Here is a 20,864-nt window from a genome sequence, read left to right on the forward strand (position 1 = left end):
AAAAACCAAAGGAAAAAGTCCAATCAAATAACAAAACCCACAAAGGCAGACTTCTTTAAAAAGTGTAAAGAATTACCTCCAACTAAAAAAGCTTTTTAATCTGTAGATGGAAGGCTGAGGATAATATGATGAGATTTACAAAATCACTTAGGCAGTGGAAAAGATGGATACAGAAATGCCAAGGCAGCAGCAGGAGTGTGTATTCACTGCAATTACACTCTTACACTGCTTTCAAGCAAAGGAACTTCTTTTATGCAGCAGGCAGTGAACTTCCAAAATGTGCTGCTTTCTGTGAGTACCATCACCAGGTTCAGACAGGGACAAAGACAGTGATAAAGATCCACAGATAAGGAGACAAAACCTGCCACCCAACATTCCTTCCACAATACTGAGGATCCCAAGGGAGCACAGAAGCTGCAGTGGCCAGGCTGATTCCTGACAGCATCCTTTGGTGCTGATGTGAGGCAGAAGAGCAAGGGACACAATCCAGCACCCTGAGCCTCCAGGACTGGTGTCTCATCCCAGAAGGAAGGTGTGCTGTAAAGCAGACCCCTCTTTATTGAAATTATCTGTTCTTGTAACCACCACTGCCATTGGTCCTGGAGCAAGTGGAAACACCTGAGGCCTAAAGCAAGCAGGTGCAGCTGGGGAACAAACCTGGGCCTCCAGTAAGTGTGGGCCAGTGGCATGAGAGATACAGGGGATCACCTTCTGAAACCAAGGGCTACAGGTTCAGTATGTCCAGTAAAATATTTACCTCATGTTTCTTGTTTATTATCAGTTCTCATGAAATTGCACAGTCCCTTGGGTAGTGATCTGATCTCCTTTCATGTCTGTGGACAGCAGACCACATGGTGGGTGCTCACACAAGTCTTTTTCAAAACAATTCTGCTGAATGAATATATTTCCATTTTTTATCCTATTCTCAGTTTCTTTTCTTACAACAGCAGAAGAAAAACAAGAATGCTGTTGCTTCAGGGAATTCATCAGTTCCTATTTCTTTATTTCACACCAGAGGTCAAAATCCTCTCCACAGCAATAAACTGTGATGTCTCAAGGACTGATTTTTGTTTATAAGGCCTCCCACACATGGCTGAATAGGCCACAGACCAACCTCTGTGCCCTTTCCATTTAGTTCTTACTGATTCAATGGGCATGATTTTAACAAGGCTCCTTTCCCATCTGCCCTACAGAGACAACCCACAAGAAACAATTTCAAATTCGATATTTCCTTGAGGTTTAACTTTGTTGATAAAGAAAACAACATTAAAGTAACACAGATGAATATAATCCCTTCCTGTAGCCTGGGTGGTTTCTGAAGTTGCTTTATCAGAATTGCTCAGCTCAGAAGAGTGGAATTAATGCTTTGCTACCAAAGCCAGCTGAAGACAGTGCTGTCTTGGGCAAGCACCATTTGATTCTGTAACAAGTAGATACAAGAAATGCCAGATCATTACAGTGTATCTGGAAGCTATAAACAGACAGTTTTGTAGTAATTTTGGCATTTAGGATTCTAAGAACTAACTTCTTTTAGCAACTGTGCAAAACTCTTAGTGAAACTCTATTTATACTTCACATGAGAAAGTAAAAATTCTTTCTTTTTTTAGGTGTCTCTCATTACAGTTTCATAGCTGGAAACAATGAGAATCTTGGAATCTGCTGATTCTTCACTAAACACTGTCAGGAAAACTGAAAGACATATTTTAGCACAAGCAACAGGAATTTATTTTTTGTTAGATTACATAAAGAACAAATTAAAAAACGTGGAAAGTAACCAATGGATTTGTTAATTACTACTTTTGCTAGCTAAAGGACAGACCTGATAAAATAATATTAAATATCAGAGTAAGTGTTAAAAATACAAGGTAAGACTGGTGACTGACAGGCTGTGCCAGAAATTCATTGTGTAGACCTCTATTAACAGCCTCCTCTGGAGAAACTCAAACCAGCCTGATCAGGTCTGGGAGCAAGGTCAAAACTTCCAGAGGTCTTTGAACATAAAGTTTTGAGACCCAAAAGAACTTTTTACATTAATAAAAAAGTTCTGACGCCTCAGTTTGATGACTGGAGCAGTCAGACAGGGAACAAAAGCTACTGCAGGTATACAGCAGCCTCCAGTGCTTAGCAGAAATGCCTCTGTTAATTACTCACTTGAGCTGACAAGGAGAGATTTAGTTAGGTAAGACAATGTATTTTTAGACTTCAGTTAATTTTTAATCCTGATCTTTCTGCTCGTGACAATTGTTTGGATGGATAAACACGTTTCAGATCTACCAGTCACTGCCTTTACTGCCAGTTCAGTTTCTGATTCTGGAGGATGGCCCAAAACCTGCTGGGGGCTTCAGCTGCAATAATGCCATTAGTAAACAGAAGATGCCATAAACCAGCCACTCACTCAGAGGCACAATGAATTAAGGGATTCTGCTCGAATAAGCACAAGCAAAAGAATTGTCATTTCCAAGACAACCTCACAGAGAAACAGAAAGGCTGCAAGGAATGTTCATGCTTGAACCATGAAACAATTGCCCTGCAAATTAAAGTAAGTTCAATGTGCACACATGACAAAACTACCCAAGCCAATCATGCACAACAAACATAACACAGCTGTAACCTAAACAATCCTTTTAAAGGATACTTGATACTTTTGAAGTTTCACTGGGCCAAGGAAGGGTACCTAACAAGATTCAATGTTATTCTTCTTTTATGACTCATCACTCTCAAAAAAATTATTCCTTCATGATAAATTAACTATCACTTCACCTCAGAAAAACTGATTCAACAGTAAGTGAACACATTTTCTAGGAACACATTGCATTTCCTGACACAACACATGCTGGCACAAAGAGGAGCTGCAAGGTAAGACTGACCTGATTGTCACAACACTGCACCTTACCTCATTGAAATCTCCAACCCTTGGAATGTGATTTTTCCTACTTTTGCCAAGGAGTGCTCCAGAATTAGAAATGACCACTGCAGTATTCCAGAGAATTCCACCATGCAGTTCATCTCGCTCCAGGATTGGAGACACCACAACCATGTTGTACTTCTTTGCAAGCTGCACAAATGAACACAGTTCCTCTATTAGACAGCAGCCTGCAGCACCACAGCCAGCTGAAAACAGTTAATTCAAAGAAAAGGTAAAACAGCATTACATGTTAACTAGAAATGTTAAACAACACAGGTGCAAGTCAGAAATACAGCAAATTCTGCCTGCCAGTTCACTGATATATTGTCTTTTCCTTCAAATGATGTCAGCTGGTCTTTTTTTTGCTTGCTTGCTTGGTTTTTTACCTCTTGACAGAACTTTGTTGTTGGCCCATCCTCTGCTGACTCAGCAAATTCAGTCCAAGGAAGTTTCTCTCTTGTACAAAAAGCAAAGGGCATGGCTGGAAAACACCAAAGCAGGGCAAAATGTAAAAAAAATGTTCGTGTCACTCAAGAACTATATTATATTTGCATGAATACAGATAAAAAATTAAGCAATTAATGATTCAACTGTTTTCCTTCAACTGTTAAAGGCAAAAGCTATTTAAAAATATTTTTAGCCAGGGCAAGGAGTTTTGAGCTCACACAAGGCAAACCAGAAAAGAATGGATGCATTTAGTGAAGTCTCAGCAGGGGTAAAAAGACAATAAACCCCAGTCACTGGTGTAAGTGTGAACAACCTGTTCTCACAAACATTTCATGGGCCATGAAAGTGAAGGGGTTTGCTTCAATTAAGCCCCAACGCCCCATGTAAATTAAAAACAGATTTTTCAATTTTAATATCTGTCTAGAAAAAAAACCCCAAAGTTTTAGGAGAAAAAAATGAGGAAAGGGTCATAAAGGATGCCATGAAGGAGCTCCAAATACCATACGGCAGTCTTCAATACAACAGAGCCCTCATATCTCCTCCATACAGTTCTGCTACCTCAGACTCTTTGGTTTTTCCTTTAGGAAGCAAATCTCTGCAGTCAATTGTTGTATCTTGGAAGATTTCTACTGCTCATTTACAGGCCAGCTGTTAAAACAGAGAGCACTTGACACGTGAGAGCCCAGAGGGAACCACAGCCAATACTCACTCCAAGCCTCCTGGAAACACACAATGTTGACCCCACACATGGCAGCCACTCCCACCATCTCCTCGATGCGTCTGTGCAGAGCAGCCACCTGAGGGGAGAAATGTCACACCATTAAAAAGGCACCTGCTGCAACTCACCTCGCTGGCAACTGCCTGGCTTCACAGCCTGTGCTCACTCTGAGTTTATCTGTTCTGTTCTTAGAGCCATTGCTTTCAGGGGCAGCAACTCCGGGTATCATCCCTGAACACTGATGATAGAGTCAGATATAGATTTTTAAAAGCATTTAGATACTAAAAATAGAGAAAATATTCCAAGAATCCATGGGATTCTATTTCCATTGTTGCAACATTTATATAGCTGGAAATTCAGTGCTGCCTGACTTGCAAAAAGCTGAAAATCTAAACAGAATTAACAAAAAATATAATTTTGCTGCTCATTGTAAACAACCTACAGGATGATGTTAAGCCCTCTGTCCTAACAGCTAGGCAATTATTACCAAGAAAGATGATCAATGTGTTTATTAATTAGTTTTCTAGAGTATTCTATGTAAAGATAAGCATAGGCATAGTACTTTGCATTGCTACTTTCAGGTTTCAAAAAAATTAATAAAGACAAGACTTCAGTGACCTATGAAATCAAAAACTGTATATTGATTTACAGAAAATGTTAGCTAGTAATTAATAAAATCATTAATACAGCTGGTACTTTATTCAACAGCTGTTATAAAGGATCCACAAACTTGATCTGTTCACTGAATTAATGACTTGCATCTGTGACAGGTAATCTTTCCAAATCAAACTACTTCAGAAATGTTCTGTCCTGTCACTGTACAGAACTACTGCTCCAGATTTTATAAATGCAGTATTTTCTTTCCCTTTTTTAAAGCTACTCTCAGGAGACTATTTCCATACAGATTTGTCACTTCAGTGCTGCTGTGTCCAAGACGTTAAGAGATGATGGTTTCAGAATAATTAATGTTGGAATAGACCTCTAAGATCATCAACCAAGTCCAGCCATTAACCCAGCACTGCCAAGTCACCACTAAACCATGTTATCTTGTAATAAGATTTCACTCACTGCTCTACAAAGAATAATGAACACAGCTTTATTAATCTGTTTCCTCTAATGGATTTTCCCGTAATGGAACATTTCTCAATTAAAACAAGAACTGCACCTGTGGTTTCCACTGGTTGCCATCCCTTTTGATTTTGTGTAAATGATTTTGTGTTTCATTTTAGAGGCAAAGGATTTTCATGTGTAAAATGAGCTACTAATATTTAGCTTTGGAAAAACTGCAAGCAGATTGGGCGTGCTAGGTAAATACAAGAGGTGTTTCTGAGAAACAATAAAACTAAATGTGTCACTCAAATTTCTTACAGAATGCTTTACTCCAGTAGTGGTGAGTCCTGTACTGCCAGACAATCATTAGACATTTCATGATAAGTTCCTAAAAGCAACAACTGAACTGTCTTATGTCTCAATCCAGCAGAAGAGGAGATAGAAACAGCCCCAGTCCCAGTCTGTGTACCTGGACTGCCACTGCTGTGTCTGTGGGGAGAGGAATTTTATTCTGTATCAGTCCCACTCGAACAATACGTGGCCTTCTCAATTGCTCCAAAGCAGCTTCAAATCCATAGCCCTGTAGTTCAAAATCTCTTTCCTGAGCTGCTGACAGCGCAGCAGTTGGCAAATCGAGTTTTCTGGATTGAACAGGAAGCAAAGACATTTCAAGATGAGACGTTCTCTTTTTCTGTTCTGAATGCAATGGACCAAGGAGATGACAATTCTGCCTTACCCTGCAGAGACGCCCAAGCTCCCATGCCCCACGCCACCAATGTCACCATGTCAGCCAGGCACAGGCAGAGTCCAGCTCCTGTGTTGATCCCACATCACCCATCGCCCACTGCCCTCCTGTCATTCCCCGGCATTAACACCTTGCTGCAGAAATCAAGGAGCACACACGCAAACTTCCACCTGCCATAGATGGATTACAAACACTTTCCCTCCCATGTCTTTCCCTCAAGTTTAATCCCTACTTTTCAGGCTCCATCGCTGTGATATCACTATTCCCGTCATGTCTTCCATCCCTGTCCGTCATCTCCTCACACTGCCCTGCTCCCCACACCTGGATCACCTCCAAAATACCCCAGTCACCTCACTGCAGCACCACAAGCCCTATTTTTCCTTTTTCCCCTCAGCCCAGCCCTGTGTCTCGCACACCCGCCCTCACGTTGCCTCCTTCCCCTCACACCGGGGCTGGGCATCCCCGCGGAGCCCCACGAGAGGAGGGGAGGGACAGAAACCGGCAGAGCGAGGGGCGAGCCCGTCCTGGTGGCGCACCTGGCCTCGCCCCCATAGAGGATCCGCTTCACCTCGGCGAGTTCCCCGGGCGGGATGTGCCGCTCCAGGCACAGCTCCAGCGACTCCAGCTCTGCCGCCATGGCGGAGGCCGAGCGCACCCCCTCAGGCGCTCGGTGGGCCCCTGCACTTTGCCCCGGGCGGCCCCGTCGGCCACGCCCCGCTCCCCTCACGGGTTTTGGCGGGACGGTCCCTCAGGGACAGGGCGGGCGGGGGGGGAGGGCCATTGCCCGGCTCTGCCGCTCCTGGAGCGAGTGCGGCCACAAAGGGACAGGGAGAGCTCAGGAGTCGTAAATGGTCGTGGTGGAAAAGAACCACAAAGTCGGAGAGTCCACAAAAAGTCACTTGGTGTGGAAATCCGTTCTGTTGGCCCCTCTATGAACACAGAGTAGAAAGAGAGAAAAAGGGGGAAAAAGAGAGAAGGAGAAGAGGAAAGAAAGAAAAAGAAGGAATGGAAAAAGATCACCAGCCCTGGTTTCATCGGTCCTGCCGATGGGATGTTGAGGGGATGAGGCCATTCCTGGCTATTTGCCACTTCTGGACCAGCTCTTGAGCTTCAGACATAACTCATCTAAAAGCAAAACATCTTTAGGAGCTTTTTCTAGTGGTACCTGTCCAACAAAAAAGCTTGGAAATAAGTCATAAAAAGGCAGTGGCTCTCAGGGATATGTGTGTGTCCGCTAAAGTTGCAGTAAAACTCTGAACAGAAGCCAGTAATAATTAACTTTGAGTTTAACATGGATTTTGAGGCCCATTATAATTGGAAATCCATCCCAAAACCAGACTTAATGTCAGATAAAGGATTGAACCAATTAAGACCTTGATCTGGGACAAAATAAAAGTGCACCAAATAAAGGCCATTTCCTTCTGCAGCTCGAAGGCAGACACCCAGTTTAAAGCAGATTTTCCCACTGAACCACTGGGCCATGCCTTCTGCTTCAAAACACACAGAAGTTCACAACATAGCAACCGGATTTCTCATTCGAGTGGAACACGAAGTCCAGGGATGGCTACACTTCTCTAAATATATCCCACTGAGTTTAAGCACTGCTTTATGTATCTGCTGGAGGATGTAACAACTTTCAGCACTTAGCATTTGCAGTTGTTAGGTATTTTGAGTTAAATATTAAGCCTTTTAGACTAAATAAAAAAAAAAAAAAGAATGTCAGGGAGAGAGTGTCTAATATTTAACTTTAGGCAGAAAGTGTCCAGGGGTAGTCTGGTTTCATCAAGGCATTTGGAGACATGTGATTCTTTCTCTCCAATTCCCCCTTTTTAACCAAAAAAGTTTCAGTCAAATTACTTTTCTTTCCCAAACATGTTTCTGAAGGGTGGGTGATAATAAGCAGTGACTGATACATTAGATTTTTCATCTGATGATCCCAATTTTCTTTAATGGGCAATTTTAAAGGTACCTATCTGTAACATTTTGTTCTCTCCATGGCTGGCAAATCTTTAAACATTGCAGGGAGGGAGATCAACGACAAAGTCAGCTGACAATATAGGGGGGAAATGAGGAGGCCAAGTAAGTTCATTTCCGTATCAGCATAGTCAGGATGTCAACAGATAAAGCATTTCTGGAGGATTCATAGAAACAAACAGAAGGGCCTGGGTTTCTCTGGGAACTGTTCAAATTCTTTTCTGCCTGGACTGGAAATTAACGGGAAAAACAGCAGGTCTATTTTGTATCCAGCTCCTGAAGAAGGTCACATAACTGAACTTTTCTCTTTAAGTTCTATTCTTAGTGTGAACTTTCACTGACTTCTCTATGGGTGCCTTGTTTATTTGTAATTTAGTAAATTGTACTACATGTAGGAAATGGACTTCATGGCAATAAAGCTGAAGCCCCTGAAAAGAATACTTAGGAACAGTGGAGACCTGAAAAAACAGAACATTTCCTGTGCACCATATCAACCATCCTGCAACAATGTGGTGAGGTCCAGACTGCATGGATAGGAAATGACAAGCCTAGAATTACTAATAATGATGAAAGGAGACCAGGCTATTCCATAGGGACTGTGTGTATATAAAGGTATAACTCCAGCCAACACAATAAACCTTCAAAGCACAAAATGTTAATGTTGAGCAGGAAAGTAACCTAATAAAGGAAGATGCCTTCCATATCCCAGACAAAGCATATTAGAGGGCTTGGATTTAAGTCTGAATGTTCTACCTCAGTCATTGCAATTATCTGTTAAGTAGAATGCTCGAATCCAGATCCCAGTGCTGATTCTGACTTCTTCAAACCTCTGTATTTTAACTTCTTCTCAGTTCTGCATTACCTGGACCAAGCAATTGTTTTGGGAAACAGCTGAAGCTTTTGGTATGAACCCAAACTGTAATAACTGATTTAGAGGAAAATAAGTATTTTATGGAACAAAAGCACTTCAAAACGAGGGGAAATTCCTGCAAAACAGTTCTGAAGTGCACATGCTTTTCATCTCCATTGCCCTCAGGCAGGGTGGTCCATAAAGTCGAGAAGTCAAGACCACACAGTGCAGTCTGTACAGAAAGAGTTTTCATGTGTTTCTGTGCTGAAACCCTGCATTGCACAGACACCATCACAGAACTAAACTTGGGCTTTGGTAGTGCTGGTCCACAGCTCTGTGCTGCAACTGTTCCCAAGAGTTCCTGCAAAACCCCACAATAGCACCCTGGCATTAGTCAGAAGCACCCTGGAGAATTAATTTAAGAGCCAAATATCTGGAGTTCAGGCTAAAATTGGGAAAGACCCAAGAAAAGATTTAAACAAACAAACAAAGTCTTTCTGCTGTAGCCCAAGATAGGAGGAAAGGCTGAACAGCATCACAAAGCAGTGCTCATAGGGAGCATCAGAGGCAGCATTTCTGTCTGTCCTTCCTGAGGCAGTAGCAGTACATGTGCTCCCTCTGAAACACCCAGCTTCTTACAAACCCTGCTACTCTCATCATGTGAATCACATTTCTGACTCTTTGCATGTCAGTCCTTGCAATTGGTCCCACAGAATTCCCCAGAGCAGCTAAATCAATTAATAACTCATGTCCCTAATCCAGGACCTCCTCAGATATCCCCAGTGTCATGCTGCTGGTCACTGACCCCTATCAAGGGATTTGGGTGGACACAGATGTGTCCTGCACGGGCACACAATGTTGGTGCTTTGGCTAAGCTTGCTTTTGTAATGCTGCAATACCCTTTAAAATTATCTTCTACAATGTCCTCTTGCAGTGGCCACAAAATAAAGTACTGAATTCTAGTGCAATCAGGTCTTTACATTGCTTCACCTCCAGTACAAATTCCCTTGCTTCATGTGGAAATATAACACAATTATCTCGAAACACACCTGATTCAAAACATTTCAAGTTTAAGAGACAGGCAGTGAAGGGGAATTAGCATAATAGAAGTGTAGGAGAGGAGAAGTTCTAAAATACAGAGAGAAGATAAAACACAAGCTTCAGGCTCCTTAACACACAGCTAAAAGAAGGGAGTTGGTAACCTTCCTGTCTCTCTGCTTTGGTTTAAGGGTGCTGTGGTGAAGGAAAACCAAAATTCTGTTTTAAAATCACTCCTTTGTACCACAACCTCTTGCTAATAACACTTAACTCTGGCGGGGCTTTTGGGGTTTGGTTTTTTTACAAAGCTCTCCTCCTAATTCTACTTAAATCCTTACAAGCACTGTTAGCAGTTTTAGAAATGGATCTGTATGTAAACTTAAGCCAAAGTGAAGTTGAGGATTTTGATATGGATGGAGAATTCCAGCCTGTATTTAGATTACCTGTCTTAACTGTGAACTCTGCAACAGCCACAGGTACAATCACCTATAGAGCAGCAGAGCCAAATTACAAACCTCATCCAGCTGGCTTTGTGTCCTCTGCTTTGGCTTCCTGCTGTTCTGAAGGCTGGGTGAGGGGAAGTGGCTGAAAACTGAGGAAGTTTATTGTTGACAATACATTTTGTCTGCTCTCAGGCATGCCTGGGACCAAAGCAGTCCCCAGGCAGCCCCAAATCCGGGCAGTGAAATCTAAGTTTTTAGCACTCTCCCCTCCCTCCCACAGGAAAAGCCCAGCTCACAGTTTTCAGAGTTAATATATCTTTGGAAGATCCCTTCTGTTGTTAGTGCTGTTGTCTTTCTAGCTAGAAACATTTTCCTTGACTGCTTTGACTGAATCACACCTGAAAATGTATCCTTAAGGCAGAGGAGATTTGTAAATTGGCTACTTTGCCAATTAAAAACCTCATCTTCCCCCAGAATATGGCTGTCTCCCTGGTGCACAGGAAGTGCATTAAAGAAGTAATAAAGACTCATAAAACACATTTAGTGATCTAACATTTAAGAGCAGAGTTCTTGTTCATTACTGTAACTTTCTGCTAAATTACCACCAACACAATTGCTCATGGGCTCAAAAGGTCAGTGTTATTTTTGCTGTCCAAATCATGGAGTCTGGGAAACAACTGTGTGTAAATTGCTGATAAACTGGAACAAAGACAGAAGAGCAAAACACTGAACATATAAGAATGCAAGTAAACCAGCAGGAAAGGAGGGGAGGGGAAGAATCTCACGGACAGTTTATTAAAAGAACAAAAGAATAAAATCTGGCGCATTTGTTTTCCACGGGTTCAGGAAGCCCGGTTTTAAGCACCTACTATAAATAGTGTTTTAATCCTTCATCAAAGTGAGTAGTAGTCTATACCAAAATGAATGAATTTTAGGTGTAATCTGGGAAGAGGAAGATGTCCCTCCCCTCACAGGAGGAGAAAGATCTTTTGTTTCAATCTTTGCAGAAATTAGGTATTTCAAAGCCTAAGAGCTGGAGACATGAGGAAGGGTCTGGAACGTGACATTTCTATACTGCCTGATTCCTATCAAGAATATTGTTAGATAATGGAATTAGCAAACATCTAATTTGGAATTGAGTGATCTCATTTTGAGAAAGATGGGCTTGAATTTATCACAGGGCTAACTTCAGAATCCTCAAGGAGTTCCCCTCTGAGTAGAAGCTCTATGTGAATTTTATGAACTTTGGAAAAGCTTTTGATAGAGAGGTCATATTGAAAGAAATGGCAGTTTGCTTGAAGTTCTGAAAAGGACACTTTTCAGTCATTTAACCTTGCATAAAGGATCTGATTGTAATGCAATCCCAAACAGCTACCTCAGAGCCGCCCAAGTTAAAACCAAATGCAGAATAAAGGAGCCTTACATTGCCCTTAAGAGCAAAAAAGTAATTGAAAAATTATTTCATGCAAAAACCTGCAAATTGTTCCAGGCGAGCCTATTAGATGGCCCCAAGACCCATTATCTTCTAGGTGAGAGCTTTGGTTAATAGCTTGGCCAGTGGCAAAGTGCTGTTAAATGACTCCATACACTGCCCTGGCTCTCAATTGTACCGTTTGGGGTTTGGTGGTATTCAAAGCAACTCAACAAGGACCTTGAAGAGGTTTGTTTCCAGAGCTTGCCCACTGAACTGGACACCAAATGGGTAACTTTTAGGATAGGCACTGAATATTTTTTGGGCAGGTCAAAACCTGCACACAGCAGTCAATAGAGTGCTACATTAATCTTTAATTTCACACTTGACAGCACAAAAGGAACAGCAACATCCACTACCAGTCAACACCTTGCTTTTCTGGGAAGGTATTCATGCTGAGATTGAGGAAATTGCAGTAAGGCTCTCTCTCATAGAGGATGAGACCCTTCTCATCACTAGAATTATTAGGGAAAACATGTTAGATCTCTCACACAGAGAGATCTTTATCCTCTTTATAAAAGAAACTCCAGCGCAGGTAGCACAGGCTGGCCTGAAGACAGGACATTCTCCATGTTAAATACTTCCTCATTAGTCTCTCACCAAAGCCATTGAACTCACAGCTCCCACTGACCAGAAGGAACCAGACCTGCAGAGTGATTTCAGTGGCAGGAAAGGCAAGAAAAACAGGAGCATCTGTGGAATCCATCTGCTGCACCTTGATGTGGGAGCACAATTTGTGCTAAGGAGTGGCAAAGGGGCTCCAACCCTTCATCTGAATTTACCCAATGAGTTGATCCATACCCTGACACATTCTCTCAGGACTTCAGAGGTTTTATACTCAGGGACTGACACTTACACCCAGCCTGGAACTTCTGCTTGAGAATAACCAGATCTGCTGTAGGATTTATTTCTGAGTAACATACTTTATTCCATAGTGAGAATATCTGCGATATTGAGAACACGGGGCACTAACCAGAGATAATATCTCACTTGCACTGCAGATTTCACTGCAACCCAAATCAGCTATTCAGTGTAAACAAGCCCTTTTTCCAGACCAGTGGGAGGACAACAAAACTTGCCATCTTTTAAGGACAGCTCATGGAAGGGATGCTGGGAAGCCTCATTGGCACATTTGTGTAGTGAAGGCCAATACCTCTGGCTCACAGGAGCACGTGAAATTGGGCAGACGGCTGCAGCTGCACTTGGCAAACAAACAGTAGGAACATAAGCTTGACACTCTAAATGATGGTTATTGAACTGGTGTCTTCATGAGCAGCCTAGATACTGGCAAAAGGGCATGACAAAGACAAAACAGAAGTTTAATTAACTTAACAGGAAAGGAAAAATCTCCTAGATAAAAGGAAAAGAGCCATTTCTGAGCCAAATGTTTAAAGGGTTCTCAGACCTTCCCAGGCCAAAGAGTGTCTGTGTGTAATGCTGACTTCCTTCCAGGTCTGTCTGTGCCAGAAATAACTCGGCAATAGACTATATCTTATTAGTGTACTTTTTATCAAAGCCATTCCTGCACAGGAAAGTTAAACTTGCTGCTGACATGCTGCTGGCACACGAGGAAGGAGGAAGGTGCATTTATGAAGAGTGTAACACATTCTACACTGTCCTTCCTGAGCCCATACAAATGTCTGTGGACTTGTAGTGGCACAAACCAAAAACTTCCAAATGAGAGACACCAAGTGAAGAGGAGATCTGCAGGGATTGATTTGCCTCTGCAATATTTTGGGTATTTTTTAAAGGCTTTTTAGCAGTTTATGTCACTGACAGTGTCATTGGTGACATGTTCCCAGATGTTGTCATTATAGTACAAGCATTCTATTGTCATTACATTGCAAAGGTTCCATATTGCTGGAGTTTCAGACCTCCTTGATGTTTCTTGTAGGCAGCTCCTCTAGGCACTGACTCTTCCTTGTCCTCACAGTAGCCAACTCACTGCAGTTCCCCTCAACCACCCAATCCACTCTTTTATAACACTCTTCTTATTGGCTACAGCTGTGGCCTGTTAACATCAGGCCTGCTCCTAATCCTTAATAATTGGCTCTGCTGCAATTCTTTAGGGGGTAAGATTACTTTCTACACTACCTTTATTTACTTCTGTTCTATCCCCCTACAGCCAGGCACAGCAGAGGGAGCCCAGAGTGATGGGAGTGCTGCCTCTGGGGGTCCCACAGCAGCTGCAGTGTGGAGCTGGGCTGTGCACACAGAGCAGGCCCACATTGCCTCGAGACACAGCACATCGCTTGACATGGGCGACACGCAGGCCGCTGGAATTTAAACTGGTTGGACAGAGATAAGGATACAGGATGTGCTAGAAACACAAAGGCAGTAGAAAGAAGGAAGGGAAGAGATTGTGGATGACCTACTGGTGGAGATAATTTCCCTGCTGAGCAATAGTTACCATACCAACAATTTCTGAGCAAATTTCCAACAGTAACTGTAGGAAGATTCTTTGTTTGGCTTTGGGGATTTTTCTGTTTACCAGCTAGACTCCATATGAGACCTTTGGTCCAACCTCACAGTGCAGAGTTCTGTGGGTCCTGAGGAGATGTCAGTACTAAATTTATAGCCCAAATATCATTAAGGATGGAATGTAGTCCTTTCCAGGAACGAGTGAGACATTCTTCCCACAGCCAAAGAGAGGGGCTTTTATCTCTTTCCTTCTACACACAGGCACCCTCCTGCCCCCCCACTGTGCTGCATGCATATAGCCATTTCCTGAAACATTTCAAATTTGTTTTCCTTAGGTTATTTGTGTCTACAGCCACCAGATGGTCTGTGTCAAAGCTGATATGTTCAACATATTATTCCATTATCCTATTAGGTTGAATATGTCCTTCCTCCCATGAGAGCTGTTAAGATATCACCCTTACAGAAAAGAGGCAGCTTTAGTCCCACTGTCACCTCCTTTCTCCTTGTGAGTAACACACTATCCTCAGTGATCCTATAGCACATTGCTAACATTTTAGACCATCTTGATTTTCAAGAAATAATATCTGGCCATTTAGTATCCAGCTCCCTCAATGAATAAGCTGCACACATGTATCCAGTGTGGTAAAAAAAAAAAAAAGCTCTGAAGACTTGAAAAAGACAGTAATGATGCTTTCTTTTTTTGAAATAAGAATTTCCTATATTATTTTATAGGACTCTATAATTTGAAATGATCCTCCATCAAGATACCAGTTATATTTCCAAAACTACTCTCTTGATCTTAAAAAGCCTTGAAAAACATCTGCAATTCAGGTCAATGACATTTAAACTGAGGAAATAGTCACCTTTGGTTTTCCTCTGTGGGCTCCTCATGCCCCTGGGAATGGGAGAGCAGAAATTCCTGGCTGGTTTCCACGACCCCAAGGACTGAACTTTGCTTGAGGAGCCTTCCCAACCCCTGCAGCATCTACAACTAAGACAGCTTCTGTCAACAAAGATTATTCAAAAGATGCTGTTTCAAGTTGGTAGGGGCAGAAGGCAATGGGAGAAGAGAGAGAGGCAGAGAAAGGCTCACTGATGGGGATGGAGGCAGCCAGCACACAAAGGAATGAGCCTATGTCAAAGATACACTGGGTCTCCTGTGGGAATTCTTAATCACTAGCAACAACATGAGCACTAGCTCTTGCTTTTCTCCAAGATGCAAGTCTGGGTGAGAAATACCCTGAACAAAGCACCCTTCTTTTTACATACCAAAAATAATGTTTTTGGAAAAAGTGCATACCCCCCCTTTATTTGCATGCCTGGAGATTTTTGCTATCTGTTCACTCACCCTTTACATCCTCTGTTCCACAATGGGAAGCAGTCACAAGTGTGTCACTCACAAATACGTTGACACAGTTCAGTTCCTCCTGGGCCTGGCATAATGACAGTCACCAGCATCAGCTCAGTTCCAGGAACTGAAGAAAATTAGATATTTTTTAAAAGCCTTCATCAAGCCAGGCTGTGCCCTGGGAAGCCCCTCCAGCACAGCCTCCTCCTGTGTTAATCAGAAGGAGCAGTGAAGAACACATACCTGCCTATCTGCACATCCACTCTCCTCACCCTGGCTGCACAGAGCATTAGCAGGCACTTCAGGCAGAGTAGGGTCCATACAGCTCCTTCAAGAGGCACCAAAATTCCTAATTGTCCCAGGAAGAGACAGTGGTCACCTCAATTACTGTTGCATCCCCTTCAGCTATAGAGTTTTTATGATCTTGTAACACATGGGTTGTATGTTCTCCCCAGAGAGGTGGGCAGGTAGAAATTAACCAACATGCACCTAAACCACAGAAAGGTAATTAATAAAGTTATTTAGGGCAAAATGGTAGGGGCTGTTATCAGTAGATCCTATGGAAAGGGGCTGATGTGGCACCATTTAGATGATGGCAGAAAGCTCTGAGATGTTTTGGCTGAGGAGCCATCCCTGTGAGCAGCAGCTCCCAACAAAGGGGAGCAGCAGTGGAACTGTTACTGAGGGATGGGACAACTGGGGAATGTCAGAGAGTGTCTTACATGTGCTGTAACTCAGATCATATCTACTATCTCTTCTAATCCACAGGGGTACCATTTCTCATGCCCTTTCTTGCTGGATTGCTTTTGTCACCATAAATCCAGATGTTCAGGCTTTGGGAGGGAAGAGGCAATTACACTGAAGGGCTGCTCAGCATTGCAAAACAACATCCAGTTAGGCTGTGATCCTGAGGAATTGCAACATTTCAGAGATTCACTCGGACCTTGCATTCAGTGTACAAAAAAACCATGATACACTGGCTAACACATCTGCTGGTCTGTGCTTCTCTGGTCACCTTACTTGCCTAATTTCATGTAAACTATTGCAGGTTCTTCACAGCTTCCTTCTAGAATTGTGTATTTTCCACTGCAAGCAAGATCTCTTCAGAAACCAAACCACTGGGAAGCTCTGTACGTACAAAGCTGCAGTTTTCAGTGGAAGCCTTCCCCAAGGATATAAGCATCTGAGTGGAAAGATTCCTCACTTCCTACAGGTACAAACAATCATGCTCTAGTCATGTTGAATCACCAGATCTTGAATTACCAGTCCTGGAGGAATGCTTACTTACAAAGCAACGATTTAGCAGAATAATAGAATATAAAGGGGAGAGGAGTAGCAGCATACAAATACTTTCTGTCTCACCACAGTTTCAAAATGTGCCCAGCCCCTGGAGCCACAGATTACTGGACAGAGGCTGGGAGCAGCAATAAGAGCTGCCTGAAAATGATATTCCTAAAGATTGTGCAATTTAACCCAGCTATTATGAAGACGGATGGATGCAGCATGCACACATATTGCTGCCTGCTCCACACAATGGCTGAAAATGGGCAGAGGGAGGGAAGGCATAGTGCAATTTAGAAATAACTAATGTGCCTGTGGCCTTTCTTCACCTTTCCATCTCCTTATGCATTAGACAAAATATTCATATCCCAGCAATAACCCTTCCCAGTCCTGACCTCTGCATCCACCTCTTTCTTCCTGCCTCTGATTTGCCAGTGATTCAGCTTCCCTCATCCACATACTTGGCCTAGAAGTATGTTCTCACTTACTTTCATAAACTCAAACAAAACCTCTAAAATTACTACAATTTTGTCTTTCAGCTGCCTGCTTACAATTCAAAGCTTCCATATGGTCTGGATGAACTCAGATATGTGATCAGATTGCTGCTTGTTTATCTTATTTCCTTTGTCTTATTTCTGTATCTCATTTTTTATGCTATATTTTATTTTAGCTTGTTTAATGTGCACAGCTGCTAACAAAGCAAGGGCCAAACTTAACAACAACAAGAATGATACTTAAGGTAATTTCCTTTTTTAAATGTAGAAAACCGTGTAATGCCCAGCCTCTCAGGATGATTTACCTTGCTTAACAATGAGCCCTTTGGGTTTATTGAACCTCCACATCTTGTGCATGCAGGGACATGTTTGCAGTTTACCCAGGTGAAGAAAAATAGCACTTTTATTAGTTGCCAGGCCAGTGAACAATCACAGCCAGAAAACCTTGTTGCTTCTGACCACAGTTGCTCATCCTTCAGGGGCACCTGAACTAAGTGAAATACCATAACAAAGGATCGATTATGTTACAGTTGAGAAACACAGGAATGTCTTCCTGAGCACAATTCCAGAATGTGGTCTGCAAATAGAGAGTCCTGAGGGGACAAAAAAAAAATCCCACAAAGCAAGCAAATAAAGGTGAAGACCTTCCAAAAGCAAAAGGAGGCCTCATAAACACAAAGTGAGAAGCCACACAAGTCCAAGGCAAAGGGAAGGGCTGCCTCCCTTGCTGCTCTCTCTGGCAAGGCACTGCCCAGTTCAAACAGCCAGAATGTTTTCTATCTTCACCCAAAAAAATAATGACCGGGGTTAATAAGCTTAATAATCACAACAGTCAGAGTAATTTAGAGGCACTTTTGCTCTTAAATTGCTTAATTGCTTTTAAAAATCCTTTGTGGTTGCCCCATTCCCTCTCGACTTCTTGGCACCCCCCTAAGGGCCTTAGTATTGATGCTGAGTCAAGTCATGTGTCCTGATCTGAGCCTCCATCATTCTCTCCTTTAAGAGTAAAGAAACCTACCTGAAATAAACCATCAGAGAAGCCCATGGAAGAAGCTGCTTTACAGACCTGAGATTTCTACTGCAAGTTGTGTTGTAGTTGAGACAGCCACAATACACAGAGTACCACCATACAATTTCAGAAGGCTTTAACCCATGCAGAGTAACACCATATCACTTCAGCAGGTTGCAAACAGCTGTCCATCCAGTTCTTTAGCCCAGCCTTTTATGCCCCTCATTATTCATGCACTGCACCTGTGTGCCCTGTTCCCTTTGGTGATCGCTCAGTGCACTGGGCACTCCATGGCTCATTGCTGTCAATGCTGGTCACCTGCTTCTCACAGCTGTAGCCCATTCCGAATTACCACAAACTGTGTACCTACAAAATTGAATTTTGGATTTTATTTCCTCTTGTCTCATGCAGGATGGCACATCACAGGTGTGATGTGGAAAGACCCCTTGCATGAGTGTCCCCCAGTCCAGTCCTTCCTCAGCTGAATACAAAACTGATACATCCATCCCTTCTCATTGGGATATTACAGTTGGTCCAAACCCGAATTCATAGTCACACACAGGCTGTGAGTCACGCTGGGCCTTGCATATAAACAGCAATAAATGTATTTGATGGGTCCTTTACAGAGCCATCTGCAGAGCAAACAGCTTCCAGTGTCATCTCCAGCCTGGCAAATGATTTAATCTGAGCCGGGAGCAGATTCGCCAGGAACCTGAAAGACCACAGACAGCAGAGGGAGCACTCACTGCTCCGGCCCGCAGCTCGAGCATCCTGTCCGAGTTCAGCAACGCAAAACAAAAGTAAAAATGACCCCCGGTGGCCACCTGGGAAAATGGAGGTACCAATATACACATGCTGCACTTGTGGTTCGAATGCTGCTGAGTTATTAGACCAAGTTATTGCCCAAATCAGGTGCTTAAGAAGGGCTGTGTTTTGGAGGATGTTTTCCCTGCTGTGCTGCACCAAGCACACAGCAATCACAGCACACATTTAGTCCTGATTCTGGTTTGTATTTAGGGTTTCACTGCACACATGGAGATGGAAATGCTGTCTGGGCTGGACTGCTGGAGCTCCCAGGTTTAATCCCACCTTTCCTGCAGTGCTGCTGGAATTTCCTGTGAAGGCTCCATCCCACCCGATCCCAGCCTCTGGCTGTCCAAAGTGGAGGCAGCACTGATATCCCCCATGAAGTGTGGAGACCTCTCATGGCAGTCACTAGAGATGAAACATCTTGTGAGCTGAATCCCATCAATTTAGTGGCTGAAACATTCCTGTAAGTACCAAACATTAAGCAGCTAAAAAAAGAAACAGTCAGGGATTAAATGTCAAATTTACACCATTGAAATGCAGGGCAGATGCTTCCTAGTCTGTTTACTCGCATGTTACCTGTGGGCTCTTGTCAGCAGTTCTGTCAATCCAGGCTTTCTAGATGTGTGAGGAAAAACCCCAATCTCTGGGGTCCAGAAATCACCTTGCCCCCACCATGAGCTTCCCAAGGTATAGGAACAGCAATTGCCTCTACCTGACAAACCAGACTTATTCAGATAAAACACAAGACCTTTAGACAACCCTTTCTGCCCCCCAGCAAGCAAAAGGAAGTGCTGTAAATAAGTGGAAAGGCTCAATGCTACCACTATTTCCTGACTCCCAGCACCAAATGAGAGCACAGGGGTCTGTGATCAAGGAGAATATTCCTGATGAGAAACTCTCTGCAGCCTTTTGGAAATTTCTTATCAAAAGGGCCCCATTTGTACACCCACCTCAGCCTCTGACCCGGTTTCTCCCAATGATGCTATTCTTTTCTCCCTCTCCCCTTCTTGCTGCTATTTGGCACAAAGAAATACCAGGGAATCAGCTAGTATATCCTTGGATGCCAGTGTGGACAGGAATGGCCAGCCTCTGGGCCTCAGCCTGACACACCACTGCACACAGCTTTTCAGGAAGCAGGAGAGCATGAGGCAGAGGAGAAGAAACCAGCAAAGGAACAAAAAGCTAAAAATGAAAAAAGTGCAGAACAGATTCACAAGATGAAATGGACAAAAAAAAAAGAAAAGAGGAGGAAAGGAAAAGTGCAACCACCTTCCAAATGAACAGCACAGGTAGAAGTTCAGGAGCAAAAAGAGGGACAACACATTTGAATTCATTGGAAAAATAATTTTTTTTCCTATTCATCCCATGATCTCTGCCAGCCATGCAGAGTCAGCTTTAATTACCTTACCTCAGGAATATTCATTACAGGAAGATGCCCTGTGTGTATCAAATTAGTGCCTTTAGAAAGCCCCTTCAGGAAACATCTACATGCCCCTTATTCAGTTATCTGGGGGGATGGAGTAGGAATGTCAGCTGAGAAGGGGATTTTATGCAAACATGGGACTGATGGACTGACAGGGACATGTCCTGCCTGTACTGAATATTGGTGCAGCTGAATATTGGTGCAAGCTCTCAAATGCTTTTGTGCACAAGAACCATCATATTTTAGAGTTGAAAAAATTCTAATCTTAGATGGAAAATACTGGGATGAACAACTGGACCTGGAGGTACCCACAGGGGACATCCCCTTTTAATCTACATAAGAGACCAAGGCTGATGAGCATCAGATGCCTTTGGAAGGTGTTTTAACCTCAGAGTTTGGATATGAACTTATGGCATTGAAACAGGCAGCCAAGTCAC

The 20,864-nt window shown here is 42.9% G+C and overlaps 1 protein-coding gene across 1 annotated transcript in view; it reads right to left on the minus strand.

The window, feature by feature from the left end:
* Positions 1-20,864, minus strand: part of UPB1 (beta-ureidopropionase 1) — a 29,654-nt gene that overhangs the window by 7,297 nt on the left and 1,493 nt on the right. Inside the window, exons 2-5 of the mRNA XM_066562211.1 lie at positions 5,590-5,761; positions 4,062-4,149; positions 3,292-3,386; positions 2,894-3,055 (exon numbers count right to left, since the gene is read on the minus strand). Of these exons, the coding sequence (XP_066418308.1) occupies positions 2,894-3,055; positions 3,292-3,386; positions 4,062-4,149; positions 5,590-5,761 (517 nt within the window). The remainder of the gene's footprint in view (positions 1-2,893; positions 3,056-3,291; positions 3,387-4,061; positions 4,150-5,589; positions 5,762-20,864) is intronic.

The sequence above is a fragment of the Molothrus aeneus genome, chromosome 18 (genome assembly GCF_037042795.1).
Source record: "Molothrus aeneus isolate 106 chromosome 18, BPBGC_Maene_1.0, whole genome shotgun sequence".
Classification (NCBI taxonomy): Eukaryota; Metazoa; Chordata; class Aves; order Passeriformes; family Icteridae; genus Molothrus; species Molothrus aeneus.